Here is a 22,918-nt window from a genome sequence, read left to right as displayed (position 1 = left end):
GCTCCTGTGATGAGGTGCACCAAGATACATTTGGTAGACGTTATTGTTAAATTCATGAGCTTGGCTAAGGTGCTTCTCCTGCAAAATTGCCACTTTTCATTCTGGAGTTAGTAACCATCCTTTTTATCCTTTCCCTTTTGTAAATACAAATAAGAACAACCAAATTCCTCTGCTAATCTGCGATTTGTTCTTGAATGGACATGGAATAAGGTGATTCTCACAAAAGAAGAATTTGACAGGCTTTGTAAGTATTAAATCTGGATTCAGGGCAAATTTTTAGTAGTTAAAAGCTGCTCTTGATGGATATTTTAATCACAGAACTTTTGTTGGAGACAAGGTCTTAGTAACCTTTGCTGTGATGAACCTCACTGGTCTAGTGGGTTTTGTTTTTTGTTTTAAGATTTACTTATTTGTGGATTTTATGTATATGAGTATTCTGTCTTCATGTACACCAGAAGAGAGCATCAGATCCTATTACAGATGGTTGTGAGCCACCGTGTGGTTGCTGGGAATTGAACTCAGGACCTCTGGAAGAGCAGTCAGTGCTCTTAACCTCTGAGCCATCTCTCCAGCCCAAGCCTGTCATTCTTTAGAGTAATGGGACTTCAGGAAAGTGTACAATGATTCTGAATCACTGTGTGAAACTAATCTTGTATTTTATTATCCTTGGAAGGTGCACCGTTATTTGATGGTTCCTGTCGTTTCATCGACCCACAAACCATACAGTCCATCCAGCAGTGCCATTTGCTTCTTAGCAATCTTAATACAGTCTTAAGCTGTTTTGCAATGGAGGCCCAGGGCATCACTGAGAGAGGTGTGCATTTTATACAAATGAGTATTTTATAATTTACTTAATTCACTTACAGTTTTTATTTACTTGGTGAGTCATTGTGTAAAGAGGAAATTATTTCTTGAATGGAAAAAATCTTTTTTGCTTGTATATATGTGTATGGTAGATGTGAATGTAAGTGCATGCACACCATGTTGTGTGGATGTTACAAGATAGCTCTGATTGGTTCTGAGGGCTTGTGTGTGTTCTAGGGATTAAACTTAGGTCTGCTAACTTTTTTTTGACAGGTGTCTTTACTCACTAAGCCATCTTGATGGCCTTAGAATTTAAAATTCAAAGTTAACATGTATTTTGGTTTTGCTTTATTTTGCTGTTTGAACAAAGAAAAAAGTACAATTTTATTTAAAGGCCTAATTTGAACAATCTATTTTAATTGCATTTTGCCTAAAACAGTTCATTGCAGCTTGCATAAAGATGCCTATTTTAGTGAGTTATGTTAACATTTTCGAGATTTGCTTCACCTTACTTTAGTTCAAAGTATACTAACTACAAACTAAATTATATATGCATTTGATGACTTATGATTTGTCATTTGTGGTAAATAACTTGAAAGATACAACCAATGTTAATTCTTTTTTATAGGACTGGTGGACTTGAGCAATAAGCATATGGTTACCCAACTTATCTGTCAATATGCACAAATGGTTCTGTGGTTCTCTCATTCTGGGCTTTTACCTGAAGGCTTAGGTAAAGTATTTAACATAAGAATATTTATTGAAACATCCTAACTCCATAATGTTGCTGTTCTTTTCTGAGCCATCATTCTATGTTTTCTAGTCTTCATTCTCTCTTTGTATTATCATTACTTCACAGGGGCTCTGTGTTCTTTGGATTAACATGTAAAATGAGCAAATTTGAGAAAACATGGCTTCTAAAATTGTTACTACTTATAACTTAGACCATGGAACTATGATTTTTATTACTTAACTTACTGATGTCTTTAGTATTCTTGTTGTTTTGAGAAAGGGTCTCCCTGTGTATCCCAGTCTGGCATGAAACTTATGTAGACCAAGCTGATCCAAAATCGTAGAGTTTCACCTGCCACCTCCTCCTCCTGGATGCTGGGACTAAAGGCGTTTCCCAACATGCCTGGGTTGTGTGATGCCCTCTAATATGGTTATTTATTTAGTTAGTTTTTTTTTCCCCCAGATAGGGTTTCCTTATTTAGCTCTGGCTGCCTCTGGATACTAGGATGAAAAGCGTACACCCCATGCCCACCACTAATACGGTTATTAATACTTGCCATCAATTAATTGGTTCCTTTAATCTAGTAATATACATACTGAGAATTAGCGACTTGAGAAATTCTTGGTATTGACTTTTATAGAGTCTGCTGCTGTGTTCCTAGGAGGTACAGTAGATTTTACTTAGAGATTGCTGTTTACTGCTTGTATAACTGTTGGTATTACACTTACATTCTTACTTGAGCAAATGGTGAAGATTGGCCACATGGTGGTGCATGCCTTCAATCCCAGCACTCAGGAGGCAGAGCCAGGCAGACCTTTTGAGTTCAAGGTTAGCCTGATCTACAAAGCGAGTTCATTACAACCAAGGCTAACACAGAGGGACCCTGTCTTGAAAAACAAAACAAAACAAAAACGGTGAAGATTATTTATTTTAAATTATTTTTTATGCCATGCAAGTAAAATCATTGAGTACTTTCTAAACTATAAAGTCCCACACCCAGCATCCCTGTTAAAAAAGTCATGTGAGACTGTTTTTCTTATTTGTATAATTATTTGTTTAATTAATTGTTGGGTATTTATAAATAAACACTTATTCTTTGAGAATTTCATATGTGTACACAACACATTTTGAGCATACTTACCTCATGTTCTTTCTTAAACTCCTCCCAGATTCATCCCCCACTCTCTCCCAAATTTATATCTTTTTTTTTTTTTTTTTTTCTTTTTTCTTTTTAAAGAGTGTGTTCTTAGCTGGGCGTGGTGGCACACGCCTTTAATCCCAGCACTTGGGAGGCAGAGGCAGGTGGATCGCTGTGAGTTCAAGGCCAGTCTGGTCTACAAAGTGAGCCCAGGACAACCAAGGCTACACAGAGAAACCCTGTCTTTAAAAAAAAAAAAAAAGGGGGTGTGTTCTTGTATTGATAAAATTTTATCAAGACTAGGCCAGGTGGTGGTCGTGTAAGCCTTTATTGCCAGCAATTGGGAGGCAGAGGCAGGCTTGGTCTACAGAGCCAGGGTGACACAGAAATCTTGCCTCAAAAAAAAAAAAAAAAAAATCAATTTTTGGAAGACTAAAAATGTATTAAACATTTACAGTTAAATCAGTTGTTATAACCTTAAATTTTGAGATATTTTGGCACTAATGGCAACTTTACCCGACTTTAATAAAACCTGCAGATGATGCTTTGCAGCTATCAAGGCTGCGCTACAACTATCCTGTAATTCAGAACTACTATACCAGTCGCCGGCAGAAGTGTGAACGCTCTCCCAGGTACAGTGCAGCCTGACTACAGTATTCACTCTCGTGTTGGAAAATCACTAGTTGAGCTTCTCGGTCAACTATTGCCATAACTGACATTATTACCAGAATGTTTGATTTAACCAAATGCCTATGCTTTTATTGAAAATAAATTTTTATATACTGTATTCTGGTATAGCTCCTACTACCCCCCCAGATCTTCCCCATACACCCCCCAGTATCCCCAGATCTTCCTCATACACCCCCCAATATCCCCAGATCTTCCCCATACACCCCCAATATCCCCAGATCTTCCCCATACACCAAATCCTTTCTTGCTTTCTCTTATTAGAAAGTAAACAAGCATCTAGGGGGACAAAGGTGAGATAAAAACAAAGACTGCCCCCCAAATTAAAAAAGCCCACAAGAAAAACACACATTGACAAACATAGAAATCCCCTAAAAACGTATCTTTTTGGAAACTAAAAGCAAAGGCAATCTAAAAAAGAGCTAAAGCAAAAGACTGTAGGATAAGAAAAATGGGCTGACAAAACATTACAAGACAAAAAATACCATTGATTTCATTTGTGTTAGCTATCTACTGCTAGGCATAGGGCCTTGCAGATGATCCAAAAGCAAACATAGTGACCCTAAAAATTTCACCAGGAAACTTCTATAGATGATGAACACATTCACCAAAGTAGCAAGGTACAAAGTTAATGCACAAAAATCAATGGCCTTCCTATGTACAAAGGACAAATGGAGTGAGAAAGAAACCGAGGAAACAGTAGCTTTCACAGTAGCCTCATAAAACGTCTTGGGGTGCTCTAATCAAGCTAGTGAAAGGCTCATCTAATGACAATTCTTAAGGCATTGAAGACAGGCATTGAAGAAGACTGAGAAGATAGAAAGGTCCCCCATGCTCACTGATTGGCAGCAGTAATAGAGTAGCAAAAAGCATCCAACTGACACTGGGTTTCTAAGCTAAAGCACACTGTTGATATTTCCCAAATGAAACGATGTTTACGAGTGGTTTGTCAGAGCAGTTTGTAGATTCATACTTCCTTCCCCAGGAACTCTTCTGTGGAAAAAAAGATTAGAAGATTCTAGTTATCAAAAACCTATAAATATGTCATGAATTGGTTATTTTAACAGTATAAAAAAATAGCGTAGTTGGTTGCTTTGAAATAAGAAACCTATGGTAGAAAGAATATTTAGAACCCAAATCCTGTCTCTTGGAATTGTCTTCCTCCAATTGGAGTAAAAGAATTGTAGAAACCCGAGTAGCTTGGGTCATAGACCTGATTCTGGGTTTCTTAGATCAGATTCCCCAGGGAATGTGTTATAATGATAATGTACTGTGAGTTTGGGATTCATGATGTTTTAGTATAACTGTTTCTTGGGACATTGGGTTTTAGCTTTAATCTTTGTTTTGTAGTATCATGAGGCAGTGAGTGGCTGGGGGTGTAGAACTTAGCTGTAGCTAAGTATAATGTTGAACTTGATTCTCCTGCTTCAGTCTTCATGTGCTGAGATGCTAGGTGTGAACCACTACTCTTGCTTCTAATTAGGCATATATTAAATTTTGATAGCCCTTATTTTGTAAGCATGTCCTTTGGAAGGTCTGTTATATTTCCTGAAGCTTTATTTGTAAGCTGCAATATAAATATAAAAGTTAAGTGTACAGGACACTTGTTATATGTCTGATTCATAGGACAGTTTCAATAAATAAAAACTGTTCCTGCTATTGATAACATTAGGTGAGGAAATAGGCAGGGGTAATACCTGTCACATTGTAAGTGCTCAATACTGCATTTTTGAGTGAACAAATCAAGATTCAGCTCTGAATTGGAACAAATATTTTTACTACCTGTGGCTGTTGATAATTCAGAATGGTGAAAAAGAGACCAGTATTTTGCTGGTTAGATCCCATTCTTTCCTTGTGTTTAGCGTTCACTGGCTGGCTTGGTAATAACTGAACTTCTGGGATATTTTTCTGACCAGTACTACTTTATTTCTGCAGTCTCATGATACTAAATGAAGTTGCTTCTCACCTGTCTTTTGATAATTATATAGTTTTTGAGTGCTTTATGCTTGCTGTTTTAATATCAACAGTTAACATTATGCAATTTAACCCTTTAATGTTTCCCATATTGCAGAGGGAAGTGGAACCATGATTGCTTGATGATTGATGGACTAGTTTCTCAACTAGGAGATCAAGTTGAGAAGTTGTGGAAACGGGATGAAGGAGGCACAGGAAAATATCCTCCTGTTAGCATCCACGTAGGTTACAGTAATATGGAATCACATCAGAGTCTGAATGGGAAGGCCGGCAGCGGTGGGAGTTGGGGTGCACACCTTTGATCTCAGCACTCAGGAGGCTGAGGCAGGCAGATGTCTGTGACTTCCAGGCTAGCCTGGTCCAACAGCCAGGGCTCTTACACAGAGAAACCCTGTCTCGAAAAATCAAAACAGAAAGAAGAGTCTGAATGAAGAGGAAGCTGCATTCATAGCTGAAGTTTCATGCCTGGCACAGGGTAGAGAAAATGGAACATGAAAAAAAGACTATAAAATGCACTGACGTTTTTATCTTTTTCTTTTATAGGCACTACTTGACATATATTTACTAGACAACATTACTGAAACAAGCAAACATGCTATTGTATCCTTGAAACTTCTATTAAGTATTTGTATATTACAAAATTCATAAAATTCCAGTAGTAGAACTTTCAAGTATCTAACCAAGTGTCATGAAATGTTTTCTGTTTTCCCCCCATCTAACTGCCTTTTTTTGTTTGTTTTGTTTTTGTTTTTCGAGACAGGTTCTCTCTGTGTAGCTTTGGCTGCCCTGGTCACTTTGTAGATCAGGTTGGCCTCGAACTCACAGTGATGCACCTGCCTCTACCTCCCAAGTGCTGGGATTAAAGGCTTGCGCCGCCACACCCAGCTGTGTATTCTTAACCCAGAATTAGTTGATCAGACTCAGATCGCTGATGATAAATGTAAAAGTATATAAAAATTATTGTTTTAGGCTGCTTATTTTTGGGGTAACCTTGCCATTTATCAAATTCTTAAATGTGTTCAAAACAGCTGCTCTGAGACAGGCAATTGGTGAGGGAAGTCAGTAGGTGAATGGTGGTGCAAGTCTCCAGCACTAGAAGGAGAAAATAAAAGTATTCAGTTTTACTGGTAGCATGCTCAGTGGAGTTAACTGATGTGCTGAAATGAATGCACTGAAAATTCACTCGGGCTGGAGGTAAAGTGCTTGTTATGTAAGCCTGAGGACCTGAGGTCAGATCCCCAGCACCCAGCTAAGCCAGGGCCAGTGGCGTGTGGTTGCAGTCCCAGTGTTAAGGAAGCAGAGACATAGAGTCTAGGGCTCTGCAGGCCAGCCAGTTGAGTCAGATGGTCAGATCCAGGTTCAGGGAGAGGGGCTTTAAAAATTATAGTAAGATATGAGCAATATCTGGTGAGTTGTCCTCTATCTGACATCTAGCCTTCATATGCATGTGAGCGCACCTATAGGCACATGGGTACACACCCATACACAATATACCTACACATAAACTAGTGTATAAAGTTACTTTGATACACCTTAGTCATTATTTGAACCCTGTGCCTTTTATCATATTTACAAGATGCATAGTCTCTTGCAGGAGTAGTTTGAGTTAGGTATGGACTTCAGAAAAGAGCAAGTTTCATATCTTGAGCCCTGTTTTTTGACAATGTTTTGTACTAATACCTTTTTAGTCTAATATATTGTTTGTTCATAATTTATAAGATACTTAAGGGCTGGAGAGATGGCTGAGGTTAAGAGCACAGGCTGCTCTTCCAGAGATTCTGAGTTCTATTCCCAGCAACTACATGGTGGCTCACAACCATCTATAATGAGATCTGGTGCCCTCTTCTGGCCTGCAGGCAGAACACTGTAAACATAAATAAATAAAAGTTTAAAAGAAAAAAAAAAAGATACTGATGCATTTGCTTAAGCTGCCAACTTTTGCCCAGTGGAATTTGATCTTATAGCTTTTTTTTTTTTTTAAACAAGTTACTTGAATTTACTGTTTGTTTTCTTGAACGAGGTGTGTTTTTGTTCATTCTTTTGTTGTAGTATTAAAATACAGAGGATAAATAAAGTTGCCATGAGACTCCCATTGCTTGTGTTTAGTAAACTATATCCATAGCTGAGATCTCTAATGGTCTTGTAGGTTTCTTAAACCCCCTATTCTAAGTATATATAGGATTTTTTCTTTCGTTTATTGTCCTTAATCCTTTCCCTCCCCAAGACCATTTATTTGCTACTTGATATTATGTATTCCTTTCCAAACAAAATGGATACTCCCATTGAATCTTTCCCAACTGCCTTTGCTATTTCTTGGGGCCAAGTCAAGCTAGTTCAAGGATTTTGGCTGCTAGATCATAATGACATTGAGGTAAGTAGCTCGCTTGGAATATAAACTTTTGTAAGTTAACTATACCAGAAAGATGTATGGTGAGATTAACTTTGACATAGATGTTGTCTTTTCCTAGAGGCACATTTTAACTATTGCTCTCTCACCCAAGCAAGCAAGAATACCATTCAGAACCTCAGGTTACTTGCTGTTTAAAGAAGGGGCCATACAGATGGATAGTTGGGAATGTGTTATGTTAAGAGATATGTTTGGGCTCTGATACAAGCCAAAGAAGACAACGTTTGATAATGGGAATGAAATTTGTGTGGGAAGAATTTTATATATGAGGCCTCAAAGATATAATACAGCTTTGGTTCTTTGAACTTTACCATAGTTTGGCTTCTTTTAGCTTACATTTAAACTTATTTAATTTAGATTTCTGTGATTGTTTTTAATACTACTTGCCTTTTTTTTTTTTTTTAAAGCCAATTTACTTTGTCTAAATCTTATATTTATCACTTCATCATTTTGCAGAATGGTTTAGACCTTCTGTTTCACCCAGTTACTGCAAAACCTGCATCGTGGCAGCACTCAAAGATTATTGAAGGCTTTATGAGTCAGGGAGAGCACAAACAGGCTCTCCGGTATCTTCAGACAATGAAGCCAACAGTGTCTAGTAGCAGTGACGTTGTCCTTCACCTCACTGTTCTGCTTTTTAACAGGTAAGTATATCTTAAAAGTAGACGCTTTTGCTCGCATGTTAATAAATGGAACTGATGGAATAGATAGTATAGATATAAAATCAGGTGAGATGGCATATACCTATAATCCCAATACTCAGAAAATGAAGAATTAGGGGCTCTAGGCCAGCCCTGCATACATAAGACCCTGTCTCAAGCAAACAAAAATACATAATTTTACATTGGTTGCATTACCTAATGTCTTTATGCAACAAATACATGGACCCTTTCACCTAGGATGTTATAAGGAACAAGTACTTTGAAGAAAAGAGCATGCTTGGCTAACATTGGCCACTGCCTCCTGCATGAACAGTTTGTTAGTTGTAGACTTAAGAAGAGAGCAGATTTCATATTTATTACTTGAGCCAGATTTGAGCAAATGATTTTCCCCCTAGAGAGAGCTTTTGTTTTTATTTGTATACTTGTGTGTACAACTTGTATATAACATATATACATAAGTGTGCATACCACATATGTGAACATGTAGAAGCCAGAGGTCAGCATTGGGTGTTTTTTTCTTGCTATAGATGATTGGGTATTCCATAGAGATTTAATTACCAGCAAGCCCCACCACCACCATCATCAGTACTGGCTTCATAAATGCAAGATAAAGGATGACTTGAATGTTGTTAAAAGGGTGTGGTGGTGCATGCCTTTAGCCCCAGCACTCAGGAGACAGAGGCAGGCAGATCTCTGAGTTGGAGGTCAGCCTGGTCTACAGAGTGAGTTCCGTGACAGCCAGGGCTACACATAGAAACCCCTGTCTTGAAAAACAAGACCAAAAAAAGTTGAACATTGTGTCACTGAAAATAATTGCTTTCTTTGAAAGTAAAAAACAGTTACTTTGGGGGAAAGTATCTTTAGTTTTATTAACTTATTTCATTGTGCAAGAAACCATTCCTAAGCATGATCCATACTTCTCATTTCTGAGGAAGAAGAGAGTAACCACCAAAGCAAAGTACAGTGAGTTATTCAGTAAAATACAGTCCAGGGCATGTCTTGTAGTAAGCACACCATTACTTTTCCCCATGCATTTGCATCTCTATCCAAGTGTTTAATCACCTTGTCCTTGAGCCATAACTTATTTTGGGGGAATCTGAACATAATGTAAAAGGCTAGGCCACATAGTAATCTTTCTAGTATTCAAGACCCAATGACTGCATAATCATAGTTAAGAATAGCTGAAAATATTTCAGTGTTTCAAATATACAAACAATAACCTCTTCTCTGAAACTATGCCATATAAATGAAGTAGTCCTTATATTGATGATCTACTTATTAATTAGACTGAATCTTTAAAAGTGCTACTGGGACCAACCAGGTGGCTGAAGCCAGCAAAAGTGCCTGTTGTGCAAGACTGGTAACCCTAACCACGTAGAGGTAGGAGGAGAGAAGTGACTTCACAGTTGTTTTGACCTCCACACAGCACCCACCTACACTCAGACATAGCATGTGTGCACACACCTGCGCAGTAATAGGGGAAATGGCATTAGAACAACTAGTTGGCAGGACAAAGGTGTTGTTTTGGGGTTTTTGTTTTGCTGTTTGTTTTTGGTTGGTTGTTTGGGTGATGGGTTTTTTGTTTTGTTTTGCTGTTGTTGTTTTGGTTTGGTTTTTTTCAAGATAGGGTTTCTCTGTATAGCCCTGGCTGTCCTGGAGTCACTTTGTAGACCAAGTTGGGCTTAAACTCACAGGTTTGTGCCACCATGCCACCCACAAAGGTTTTAAGAGGATAATCTTTGGGCTTCAATAGATTTTAACTTTATAAACATTGCCACTTTGACCAGGCATGGTGGTGCACGCCTTTAATCCCAGCACTTGGGAGACAGAGGCCGGTGGGTCTCTGAGTTTGAGGTCAGTCTGGTCTATGAAGCAAGTCCAGGACAGCTAAGGCTACACGGAGAAACCTTGTGTCGAAAAAAACAAAACAAAAAAAAACATTGCCACTTTCTTTTGCCTATTTGTCACTCCAGCATTTGAGAGGTTAAGCTAACCGCTTTCTAAAATGCAGTTCATCCTTGTTAAGTCGTGCTGTAGGACATGCCTGGCATGCCCTGCCCCCTACCTTGGGGTGGGGCTGCCCCCTTCCCAGAGACTCTTTTTGTGGAATCAGACATTTTGGTTCCACTGCACCTTTGCTCTTTTTCCCATCTCCCTGCCATCTTTCCTTCCCTTCCCCTCCCCCTGCTGCTTCCAATAAACTTGCATTTATATATTATAGTTTCATCACCATTAGCTCATTCCGATTATTTAATCAATCATCCCTCTCTTGAGGTATTTCATCAGAGTAATGCCCACTTGAATTATGTGAGGGTTAAGTGCATAGATGTCACTACACCTGTTTGCAGAGCGGTAATTGATTAGCAAATGATAGTAGTGATTGATGGCCTTGATTGTCTCCATTCACTAAACTTTGTAGCTAGACTCCCAACTCTGACCTCTACTACCCCTTCTTTGTTTAAAATGTTTGCTTGTAGTTTTCAATTTTACGATTTGTATTTGTGTATGTACCACAATGCATATAATTAGATAACTAGCTGTTAGCATTACCTGTTGCTTGTTTATCTTTCATTCTTACAGGTACAATAGAAGTGCAAAGCCCTTTTGTGTAGCTGTTAGCCATTGTTTCCTCCTGTTCCTCTTCCCACGTTCAGTAGATTTATTCTCCCTCTGCAGCTCAGGTTGAATGATTATCTGAATTTTAGCTTCTTGTTATGGATATAAAAATATAAATCCACATGCTCTACATTACCTTAATTTGCCATTGAGTTTTTCTTTTCCCTGTTCTTTAAATTAATTTATAAGTAGAGTTCAATTCGTCAATATGTTACTTCTGTTATAGTTGTGTAAAATAATTCACATGGTAACTTATAACTTAACACTGCTAAGTAGTTAGTATTTTCTTTATTAACAGATAAGCTGTCAATACTGTCCCAGACATTAGGCCACTTGTTGTGTAGTTTTAATCTTTGTGTGCCCTCAGTGACCTTTTCCTGCTCTATTTGATAAGTTACTCAGAAGGATGAGAGGTAACTCATCTGTCAGTGATTTAAAATGCTTATACCTGAGTTCAGTTCTCAGTAGCCATATCAGCTCACACCCCTTGTAACCCAGTTACAGAAGATCCAGTGCCCTCTTCTTTTCTCCATGGGCTTCTACACATATATGGTGCACATAACTCACACAGGTGCACACACACATGAAAATAAGTTTTGAAAAATTACTCAAAAAACTAAGCTAAGTTGCCTAATCTGGTATTGAATGTTATGTTCTTTTCAACAGTGTTGATTTCTTATGTTTTAAACATTAGGCAAGCAAGACTTTAACATTTTAATGGCTTTAGCATCTTGTTATCTATTACGGTTCTTTCATAGTGTTGTGAACAAATCCAGGGCTTTACGTTTGGTTGGCAAGCATTGTCTCTCTGAATATACTCCCAGCCCAGCTTTGTTTACTTACACAGTAACCACTGTCATGAGTAGTTATTGTAATTCTACCAACCTTCTGTTATTTATGCTCTATGGACCTTTTCCAGTCTTCCTCCCTCTAGGTTTGTCAAGCAGGGGTCTCATGTAGCCCAGGCTGTCCTATAACTTCCTATGTATGTGACCAGGCTTCTCATACTTGTTTTTTGTGCTTCTTCCTCTCAGATGCTGCAATTACAGCTTACATGCTAGCTTACATGGTACTGAAGGTCAAACCCAAGAAATGTTCATATTAGATAGACAAGCGGTCTGCCAACTGTGCTAATCCCTCAGCCCCAGCCCATAATTGTTTTGCTGGTGTTTATGTAGATAATTTTAGTTTTCATAATTAAACGAGTAAATCTCTTAAGTCTGTCAATGGGATCTGAGTTGAACACTGAATTAAGTTACATTGCTATGATAAAACACCATGACCATAACAACCAATAGAAGAAAGTTTGAGCTTATTTTCCAGAGAGTCACCATGGCAGGGAGTTATGGTGCCTGAAGCACAAGGCTAAGAATTCATATTTTTACCATAAGCATGAAGTAGAGAGTGAGCACTAAGAATGACAGCTCAAGGCTGCAAACCTACTTCTTCCAGCAAGGCCACACCTTCTAGACCTCCCCAAACAGTGTCACCAACTAGTGACCAAGTGTTAATACATGAGTCTGTGGGAGACATTCTTACTCAAATCACCACAGACACAGACTTTATCACTCCCAACGTGCACAGAAGCCAAGACTGGTGGTAGGAGACTCTTCTTTCTTTCTTCTAGGTTTTTCGAGACAGGATTTCTCTGGGTAGCCTTAGTTGACCTGGACTCACTTTGCAGACCAGGCTGGACTCGAACTCACAGTGGATCCACCTGCCTCTGCCTCTCAGAGTGCTGGAATTAAAGGTGTGGGCCACCACAACCAGCCAAATGATATAACTTCTCACAGAACAGTTCGGAGTTGGTGCTTGATATCTTCAACTGTTGATTCAAATTTTCCAGTTAAATTCTTTGTTTAGGTCAGTCAGAATCATGTACTACTAAGCCATGCTCCCCTCAGATGTTCTGTTAGTGTGTACACACAGGCCTCCATGCTTTTGTTTCTATGTTCTGCTCATGGTAAGTATCACTACTGCAATGTCCTGACTTTTCCCTGTCGTACCACACAACCCTTCAGTTCTTTTCAGGCCACCTTAAGATTTTGCCACCTTGTCAGCTTCTACTTTGTTCTTCTACTACGTAACATTTAAATATTGGAAAGCTGCTTAAAATTGAGGTGTCCAGATGTAGCCAGGCTTAGTGGAACATAGCTTTATTCCAGCACTGGAAATGCAGAGGCAGGAAGAACTCTGTGAGTTCGAGGCCAGCCTGGTCTACATAGTGAATTCCAGGATAGTCAGAGCTACATAGTAAAACCCTGTCTTTGAGGGTAGGGAAAGGGAAGGAGATGCCCAGTTGTCTTTTTAACATTAGCAATATTCATTGTGTATCAGTACTCAATAAAAATTTCAAGTATTTTTTTTTTTTAGTTGCACATGAAAGTTGTCTTTGAGATTCAAGAAATAGGTGAATTTTCCATATTACATAGCTTTTTGAAACTTTGGTGTTAATTTCAGATGCATGGTTGAGGCCTGGAACTTACTTCGACAGAACTCAAACAGAATGAATATAGAAGAATTATTAAAGCATGCTTATGAGGTTTGTCAGGAGATGGGCTTAATGGAGGATTTACTGAAGCTGCCATTTACAGACACTGAGCAGGTAATTACTGAGCAGGGGTAAACTTAAAGGAATTTAGGGTAAACTCATAGTTTACAAATCTCTTTTGTTCTTCCTAGGAATGTTTAGTGAAATTTTTACAGTCCAGTACCAGTGTTCAGAATCACGAATTCCTTCTAGTTCACCATTTACAGCGTGCCAATTATATTTCTGCCTTGAAACTAAACCAGACTCTGAAGAATATTCTCACGGTATGATTAAAATTGTCGCATTGTGTAAAATGAGAATAAGGAAAACTGAAACCTTTTTTACTTATCTTATAAGAACTTATACTTTAAAAAAAAAAAGAACTTATACTTTAATAACCATTTTGATTTACATGGTCTTGAACTTGGAGAATCTACATTGGTGTGGTCATTATTGGGAACAGGGTATTAGTACTTAGATTATTTTGTATGTGCCATAGTGTTCTGAGGAAAAGGAAGACTGCAGCAGAGTAGGAGTTGTGTAGGACCCAGCATGCTGAACTTCAAAGGATAGACTGACTCGTCGCTTGTTGTGTGCATAGAGGACACCCTCTGAGCCGTGATGTCCTCTGAGTTGTGATCTGTAAAATGGTATTTGGGAGCTTGTCTGCCTGGATGCCATATCCAGCACATCTCCAGGGATAGACCTGACTGAAACACAGGGACAATTAAGGATTAAGGAAAACAGATTTACTTAGTTTTGATAAGAACAGTCTTTAGGCCATAAATATCCCATGGCCGTGGCCATGTCAGCAACACATTTACACAGAGCTTAACATGCTAAGGGCTTCTCCACTCCCCACACATGAAAGGGGCATAAAGCATGTTACATTGTTTGCATTAGTTGTGAAATATCAAAGCTTGGTAGTAGGTATTTGGAATGTATAAATATGTACACAATTCAGGAGGTACATGAAGTCTGAGCTGGAGAAATATAGACAGAAGGAAGATACATAGGACATTCATAATTACAATTTCAGTGATAAATAGGTAGCCACACCTAAAATTATGAAGATTAAAATTTTATATCATATGTTCAATAGAGTGATCGGGACCCTCGTTTGCGTGAGAGATCAGTGGCTCGAAATTCTATATTAGACCAGTATGGGAAAATCCTACCTAGAGTCCAGAGAAAATTAGCCGTTGAACGAGCTAAGCCTTACCATCTGTCAACATCGTCAGTTTTTCAAGAAGGTGAGATTTCATTGCAGACCGCTTGCAATGATGAGAAAAGATGATGAGCAATTCCCTTCTCGAAGTCACCACCATCATTTCCTTGTGCTACACAGTCACATTTCTCTTTTTTCCTGTATAAAAACCTTGTTAGAGGTGCAACTAAGTCCTGTATTCTTTATTTTTCAGTTTCTAGACCCAAACCATTATCAGCATTTCCAAAGAAAGCTGTAACTGGAACAGTGTTAACAAGATCTACTTTCATCAATAATGTGTTGTCTAAAATTGGAGAGGTGTGGGCGAGTCATGAACCTAGAAATGGCGTCTCACTTTACAATAGGTATTGTTTTAATTACCTTTACTTAGTTACATTTTACTTAATTTGTACTGTGTGGTGAAGGGCATGCATGTCCCAGAGCGCATGTAGAAGTCAGGATCATTCACAAGATACGGTTCTCTCCTTCCATCATATGGGTCCCAGGATCAAACTCAAGTGTCAGGCTTGGCAATAAGTACTTGGTTTTTTTTGTTGTTGTTTGTTTGTGTTTGGTTTTTTTTTTAAATATCTCTTAAAGACCTGCTACATGTGCTGTTTTCTGAACAGTAACAATGTTCCTATCAATCCACCCTCATTGTTGGCGAGCTTATTACTAAATATAAAAAATGAAAACTTCAGACACAGAGGTTAAGTGCACTGGCTGTTCTTTCAGAGGTCCTGAGTTCAATCCCCCCACCCACATGGTGGCTCACAGCCATCTATAATGAGATCTGGCATTCAGGTGTGCTTTCAGGCAAAATGTTGTATGTATAATAAATCTTTTTTAAAAATGAAAACTTAGGGCTGAGCATGGTGCTGCACCCTTTAATCCCAGCACTCAGGAGGCAGAGGCAGGCCTGGTCTACAAAGCGAATGCAGGGCAGCCAAGGCTACACAGACAGACCCTGTCTCAAAAAACCAGAAAAAAAAAAAAGAAAGAAAGAAAACTTCAAGTTTAGCGTTATTAAAAAGGGATTACTTTGTCATTAAGTTTACATTTTACTTTTTCTTATTTGTGTGCACGTGTGGATGAGATCATAGTCAGTTCTCTATACCATGTGGGTTCTGGAGGTTGAACTTGGTTCCTTGGGACAGGTTTACCTGCTGTGCCTTCTTTCTAGCACCATTTCACATTTTCAAGTGATTGTATTTATCGTTATTTGGAAATAGTGCAGAGACATACAAAATGAAAAGTGGAAGTCCTTTATCTAATCTCATAGTATTTTTGCCAGTAACCCATATGAAAAATAATTTAAAATTGAATTTTTTTTGTAGTCCTAAAACAGAACAGCCTCCTTCTATAGCACATCAGCTCCCACATCCAGAGCTTCCTGAGGCATTTGTTGGAACACCAATTTCAAAAGCATCCCAAAGACTTTCCAGGTGAGACTTTCTTCCATTGTTTTGAAGAAAACTGTAACTGTCTTAAACTATTTTAAATTCCTAAGTAAAAATGTAGGTACTTTCTGTTATAGTTTGGGAGTATAGTCATTTTAAGATGTTATAAATCAGCTATTAGTCTACTTAACATGAAGCCTGGATAAATAAGCAAACTATTAAAACCCTGAAGAAAACTGTCAGACTTTTTCTTTGTTGACCTCTAAAAGAATGTTGTTTCTGTAACTAGTTACTAAATCTTGGTTGACTGTGTGAAGATTTCCTCTGGGCCTAGTAAAGTGTCTTGTGTTGCTTAGATGTAGTAATATTTTATCTTACCTAAACAATTCATTCTTAAAGTCTTACTAAAAATGAAATTGTGATTAAGTATATATTTAAGAACATTTGGGGCCTAGAGAGATGGCTCAGAGGTTAAGAGCACTGTCTGTTCTTCCAGAGGTCCTGAGTTCAGGTCACAGCAATCACATGGTGGTTCATAGCCATCTATGAGATCTGGTGCCCTCTTCTGGTGTACATGCAGATACAACATTGTATGCATAATAAAGAAATCTTAAAAAAAAAAGAAAAAAGAAAAAAAACATTGGGTAACTGAAAATAAGTCACCATCGTTACTAACATTTTTATTCTGAGTAATACAATTTTAGCTGTTTTGTCAGAAGTTACACTCATTTTATTCAAATTAAAACTGAGTTTTTATACTAACAAGTCACTTGGCATAAGTTTATAATAAACAGTTGAAACCAAAGATGTTTGGAGGTTTCATAATTGGGCATATTTTGAAAGTTTGCAAGGACTTAATTTGGGGCTGAATTTCCTTAGATGGTTTCTATTACCTCATGAGATGTCTTTTCCAGCAGGTGTAATTGTTTCCAACAGGCCACTGTACTGGTCCCTTTAACTTAGCAGCACTGCAGGAGGCAATGAGATCCTCTGGAAAACCGAGCCTAAGAGTTTCAGCTCTCCATTGTAATGAGAAAGCTGTATTAACTCGGAAGGCTGAGATCCTATTAACTGTGGTTATGTGCCTTCTCAGAAAGCTGTGGTACATTCCCCAGTTTTGTATTTTTCATATTGATTTACATTATTGGACAGAAAATAAATGCACAGTGGGCCATCTTTTGAAGAAGTAGAACTGCATAGGTGCTATTAGTCCACTCTGGCGTTCTCAAAAGGGTTTCATGGTGTTTTCTTCCATTTTTGTTTGGTTTATATACTAGAAAGTCCATTCTTTCTTGGTACACCAAAAAAGTTGAGGGAATCCTAAGACCTAGTATGATGCATTTCCTTTGTAATTTTTTGTTTGGGAGGGGGTGGTGTTTAAGACAGAGTTTCCTTCTGCAGCCCCAGCTGTCCTGGAACTAGCTCTGTAGACCAGGGTGGCCTTGAACAGAGCGATCTACCTGCCTCTGCCTCCCAAGTGCTGGCAAGGGTACGGGAATGGTTTCTACAAATACTTGCCTACTGAGGAATAGTTTGGTGTCCCCTCTAACAGTGAAAAGTTGAAAGTAAAGACTAGGATTCCAAAGAAAATACATCAACTAAGGGTTCTTATTTCTGGCAGCAGGAAAGCAGGTCACGTGTCTAAGCATTTTCAGCTGAAGTTGCCCTTGCATTTTGGAGGAAGTAAAATGCTTTGGGGAGTGAGTAGGGAGTCGGTCGGTTGGTTGTTTTTTTTTTTTTTGAGACAGGGCTTCTCTGGTCCTGGCTGTTCTGTAATTAACTCTGTAAGATCAGGCTGGCCTCAGAAAATCTTCCTGCCTCTGCCTCCCTAATGCTGAGATTAATAAAGGTATGCCCCACCACCACCCATCAGTGATGCTGGTTTTATCACTGAAAATTAAAAATTAGGCATTATGGCATATGCCTATATAATCCTAGTACTTGGAAGGCAAAGGCAACAGGATTAGGCCTGACACACATACGTCACTGAAACATAGTAAGAACAGCCTGTGCAAGTAGTCCACCTGATGGTGTGTGACCTAAAGGTGACCTGGACATTTAAGTCACATGTAAATTGAAGGTGGGCAATTGGAATTCTTTCGTTTTTTAAATTGTTGTCTTCAAGTCTAATTCTTTTCTTTTTAAAGAATTTCAGATTTTTTAAACTAATGATGGCAGTTTTGCTATATTAACTTGCCTAAAATTAAATTTACATGTTAAAGAGTTTAATAGTGAGCACACAAATATAAGTAATTGTGGGTTTTTTGTTTTGTTTTTCTGTGTATCCTTGACTGTCACGGATTTGCTTTGTAACCACTGTGCCCGGCTATGAGTTTTGAACTTAATAAAGAAGTTACTGATTTTTTTTTTTTTTTCCTATCTATTTCTGTTTTATTACAGATTACTTGATTTGGTTGTTCATCCTATCCCCCAGCCTTCTCAGTGTTTGGAGTTCATTCAGCAAAGTCCTACAAGATCTCCTTTGTGTCTGCTATCCAGTTCATTGCCTTTAAGTTCACAGTTAAAAAGGCCACATCAGAACACTTCCCGGCCTTCAGAGTTACTTTTACTTGAAACTCCGCTTGTAGTTAAGGTTAGTATTACTTGTCTAGCGTCCTAAGGTATTAGCATTTTTCACATCACACAGACAAATTAAGCGGTTTCCATTATTACTCCAGGTATTCAGTGTTTTAATGCAAGTCTGTATACAATTATCATAAGTTGTTCTTTTTGAAATACTTTTAGGTTTCTAGTGATTATATTGTTTTTTTTTTTTTTAAGCAAAGAACTTCCAGTTTTTTTATTTTTAAAAATTATTTAACAAGGAAAACAGTCAATCAAGTTTTTAAAAGTTAGAATGGATTAATTTACAATCAAACAGTCAACTTAAAATATCAGCCCCTTCACTTAGGGCCACAGAGGCCAATAGTTGTCATCTAAATAGCAGGACTGCACAGTTGATGTTCTTCTGACCTATATTTGACAGCACAGAAATACAAAGTCATACAACTTCCACCACCCTCCCTTCTCTGCAGAGTTCAATCAAATACTTGCTTAGAGCAGTACTCAGACTTTTAAAAACCAGCTGTATTCTTAAAACTATCTGTAAGTAATCTTACGAGAACTCTTAAAACAATTTTTATAAAAAACAAATACCTTAAAATAATTGTGTGGCATATCAGCTTAAAGAAATAGCAAAATAAAAACTAATGTCCAAGAATTGTCATCTCTCTCTTTTTAATAGAAACCACTCAGGCAAAATGGTTTCCATCATTAACTCTGCTTCTCACAATTAGCAGCGATAACTACACAAGGTGGAACACACCATTTTCTGATCCTTGGTCATAACTGTCTAGTGATTATATTATTTATATGTATATAACCATTGCTGGTGATCATTATGTTGGTTCCCCCCCCCCCAAATACTTTGATTTTGGGCTTACTTTGACTTGTTTTACTTTGAACTACTGTTATCAAATGATCTTTAAATGGCTTTTCTTCCATGTCATTGATAAATTACTAACTAGGAAGAGAACAGATACACACTTGTGATGACTGGTAGTAGTAATTGACATACATTTTTCATTTTCCAAGTATTTTTGCATATGGTGTCTTAGGCTCCTTTGTTTTAGGGTTTTGGTTTGGGTTTTTTGTTTGTTTGTTTTTATTTTGTTTGGTTTTTTGAGGCAGGGTCTCACTAGTATCCCAGGCTGGACTGGGACTGATTGGAACAGTATGGCTAAGCTCTTAATGGCCTTGAATTTGTAATCCTTTTGTATTTGTAAAACACTAAAGTGAATTATTTACTTTAGCCTCCTATAATTCATGAACATTGGTTCTAGTCATATGCGATTCTCTCACCTACTTTACTCACTTTATTTTAGAAGTGTTACTTAAAGAGTCACACTATTTAAAGAGGAGACAGGGCCTTTAGAAAGATTGTAAAGATACTTTTTGTCTTGTAAATTGAACAAGAAGCAGTTGAATTTTGTATTTTCCCACCAATCTGATAAAATTTTCTGTGGTTTTTGGAGGTAGAAGTGCATACACTTTGAAATTACTGTCTGCCCTTGTATAACTTACTTAAAAACACTAATAACAAGGTTCTTTTTGCTCTTCATTGTAGAAAGCGAAGTCTTTGGCTCTGTCAGCTACTTCTTCTGGATTTGCCGAGTTTACTCCTCCATCCATCCTTAGGTCTGGTCTTCGAACGACACCTTTAGCATCTCCTTCTCTGTCACCTGGACGATCTCTCACTCCACCTTGTAGACCTAAAGAAACTAGGATTTCATTCATGGAAGAAGGCATGAGCACACACTGGACTGATCAAGTAAGTTTGACTAACTTAACTGAGATTTTTTTGTATGCAATTTTGTGGATATTCTTGAAACAACAAAATAGCCCTGAAAGAAACCTTTAGAACATGGGCCGAGCTATTGTGTATCTTCTATAGGTAAAGTAAAATAGTTTGTGGGAGAGGGAAGGGTGTGTGTGTGTGTGTGTGTGTGTGTGTTAAGTAAAATAGTTTGTGGGAGAGGGAAGGGTGTGTGTGTGTGTGTGTGTGTGTGTGTGTGTGTGTGTGTGTGTTTTACTATTATGCTCTTAAGAGGCCTGAGAAGTTACATATTTGGATATTTGTTGGCAGAAATGACATGATATATACATATAACTCCTAATGGTTTGGTTTTCATCCAGTATCTTGTTGCTTTTCTTACCCAGTTGGCTTATGTATAGATAGGGTGTCTGTGTCGTCCCACTTTAGTTACGATTAATAGAAATCTACCCACTTGATAATTTTGTATCACCCGTCTTATACATTGTATTTTGTTTTAATCAGTAATAAGTTACTATTTAGAGAAATGTTAACAATAAGTTTTAGTATATAATTGCGAAGTTGGAAAGGGTGGGTGGTTATGATTAGGATGGATCACATGGGACTGCAGTGCTTTAATTTTCTTTTCATAATCACAGGCTGCAGATGACCGTAATACAAAAGCATTTGTTAGTGCATCTTTCCATAAATGTGCACCCCCAGCAGAAACTGAATGGATGAAGACCAGTGATAAAAATATGTATTTTCCTCTGGATATCCCTGCAAAGGGCCATCAGAAAGTGGCTGCAGAGTCACTGGATATCCACTCACAAAGTCTGGAGAAACTGGATGTGAGCAAAGAAGACAGCACTGCTTCAGCCAGATCAGACCAGACCTCCTTAGAATACCATGATGCCCCCTCACCAGAAGACTTTGAAGATGGCATTTTTGTGTCCCCTACCCCAGCAAGCACTTCCACTGAATTAACTACTGACTCAGCTCTACAGACTGAGAAGCATAATGATAAAGATCTGTATAAGTCAGAAGGTACTCCTTCAGCTGTGGGGAAACAAATGGGAGGAGCTCTGTACATACTCAAAGTTGTCATTGTTGTCCACAGTAAGATTTGTAAGAGAGTAGTTTGTACCATAGCAAAGTGTCATGGCTAAAGAATTCTTTTCTCACAGTATACTAGGTCTTAGACAATGTAAGTTTTATTTCAGCTTAAGAAAATGGCTTGTGGGGCTGGAGAGATGGCTCAGTGGTTAAGAGCACTGGCTGCTCTTCCAAAGGTCCTGAGTTCAATTCCCAGCAACCACATGGTGGCCCACAACCATCTATACTGGGATCTGGTACCCTCTTCTGGTGTACAGGCATAATGCAGGTGGAACACTATATACATAATAAATAAACAAATCTTTTTAAAAAAAAAAAAAAAAGAAAGAAAATGGCGTGTGAGCTGGGTGCTGTGGCACACACCTGTAATCCCAGCACTCAGGAGGCAGAGGCAGGCGATCTCTGAGTTTGAGACCAGCCTAGTCTACAAAGTGAGTCCAGGGCAGCCAAGGCTACACCGAGAAACCCTGTCTCCAAAAACAAAAAGAGAAAAGGGGGGGGGGGGTGTTCTTTCATATGTTGGTAAGATTTAATGACGAGATCTTATATATGCTCCCTTTTTATTCAGCCGTGACATTTGGAAAACAGCATCAGTAGTGTTTAGGGAAGGGTGTGCCACGCTGTAGTCTGCTGTTAACTATGAGAAGTAGCAGTGGTGCCCTGCCCACTTTGTAAACTGGGTGAGCCCTGCAGTATTAGACTTTTCTAGCAGCCTGTTTGCTAGAAGACAGGAATGTTAGTTTGCTCTCTGTGCTCACCTCTGAAGTAATCAAATGACTGTCATAATAAGTGGTCTCAGGCCATGGATCTGTTGTCCTAATGATCTTTTTTCTATTGAAAATTTTGTTTTTCTTTGGTGAGGATTGCAGTTTGTGTATTTAAAGATGTTTTTTGTTTTGAGTCAAAGTATGTTCTCTATTAGAAAATCGCCTTCTGCTTCCCAGGGTATGTGCTGGCTACTACCAGTAGTGAGTGCGTAGAAAGAGGACTTACCTGTGCGCCCTGTAGAGAGGAGTGGACTATATTGACAGACACTTAAAATGCAATTTAGTATACTCTTCTGGGATATGGGGTCCAATTTAGCATCAGACAGACTTGGCTTAGAATTGGTGGATCAAATGCCTATTTTACATTATTAAAATTTTTGAGCAAGTTTATGAAAGGTACTGGTATTTCCTTAGGTCTGTGAAACTAAATGCATACAATAAAAATCTGTCATTTTGCTGTGGGTGGATGTAGCTTAAGGTACAGAGTGCTTGCCTAACCTGCATCAAAGTGCTTTGGGTTCAGTCCCAGCACTTAAGAGGTAGGAGCCTGAGAACCAAGTTCAAA

General features: G+C 38.3%; 1 protein-coding gene across 3 annotated transcripts in view; it reads left to right on the top strand.

The window, feature by feature from the left end:
* The window catches only part of Ahctf1 (AT-hook containing transcription factor 1), a 57,512-nt gene that overhangs the window by 19,551 nt on the left and 15,043 nt on the right, over positions 1-22,918 (top strand). For 2 of the 3 annotated variants that reach the window (XM_051147991.1, XM_051147989.1), the window contains exons 14-29: positions 155-244; positions 674-814; positions 1,433-1,537; positions 3,214-3,307; positions 5,434-5,557; positions 5,880-5,936; positions 7,561-7,707; positions 8,200-8,387; positions 13,482-13,626; positions 13,704-13,835; positions 14,654-14,804; positions 14,973-15,123; positions 16,096-16,203; positions 18,559-18,751; positions 20,285-20,488; positions 21,130-21,517. In XM_051147991.1, coding sequence (XP_051003948.1) covers positions 155-244; positions 674-814; positions 1,433-1,537; positions 3,214-3,307; positions 5,434-5,557; positions 5,880-5,936; positions 7,561-7,707; positions 8,200-8,387; positions 13,482-13,626; positions 13,704-13,835; positions 14,654-14,804; positions 14,973-15,123; positions 16,096-16,203; positions 18,559-18,751; positions 20,285-20,488; positions 21,130-21,517 — 2,418 coding nt within the window. The remainder of the gene's footprint in view (positions 1-154; positions 245-673; positions 815-1,432; positions 1,538-3,213; positions 3,308-5,433; positions 5,558-5,879; positions 5,937-7,560; positions 7,708-8,199; positions 8,388-13,481; positions 13,627-13,703; positions 13,836-14,653; positions 14,805-14,972; positions 15,124-16,095; positions 16,204-18,558; positions 18,752-20,284; positions 20,489-21,129; positions 21,518-22,918) is intronic. The other variant, XM_051147990.1, reaches the window with a different exon arrangement.

This window comes from Acomys russatus, chromosome 6 (genome assembly GCF_903995435.1).
Source record: "Acomys russatus chromosome 6, mAcoRus1.1, whole genome shotgun sequence".
Taxonomy (NCBI): Eukaryota; Metazoa; Chordata; class Mammalia; order Rodentia; family Muridae; genus Acomys; species Acomys russatus.
The sequence above is the reverse complement of the archived record's forward strand: the minus strand, read 5'-3'. Positions and strand labels throughout refer to the sequence as shown.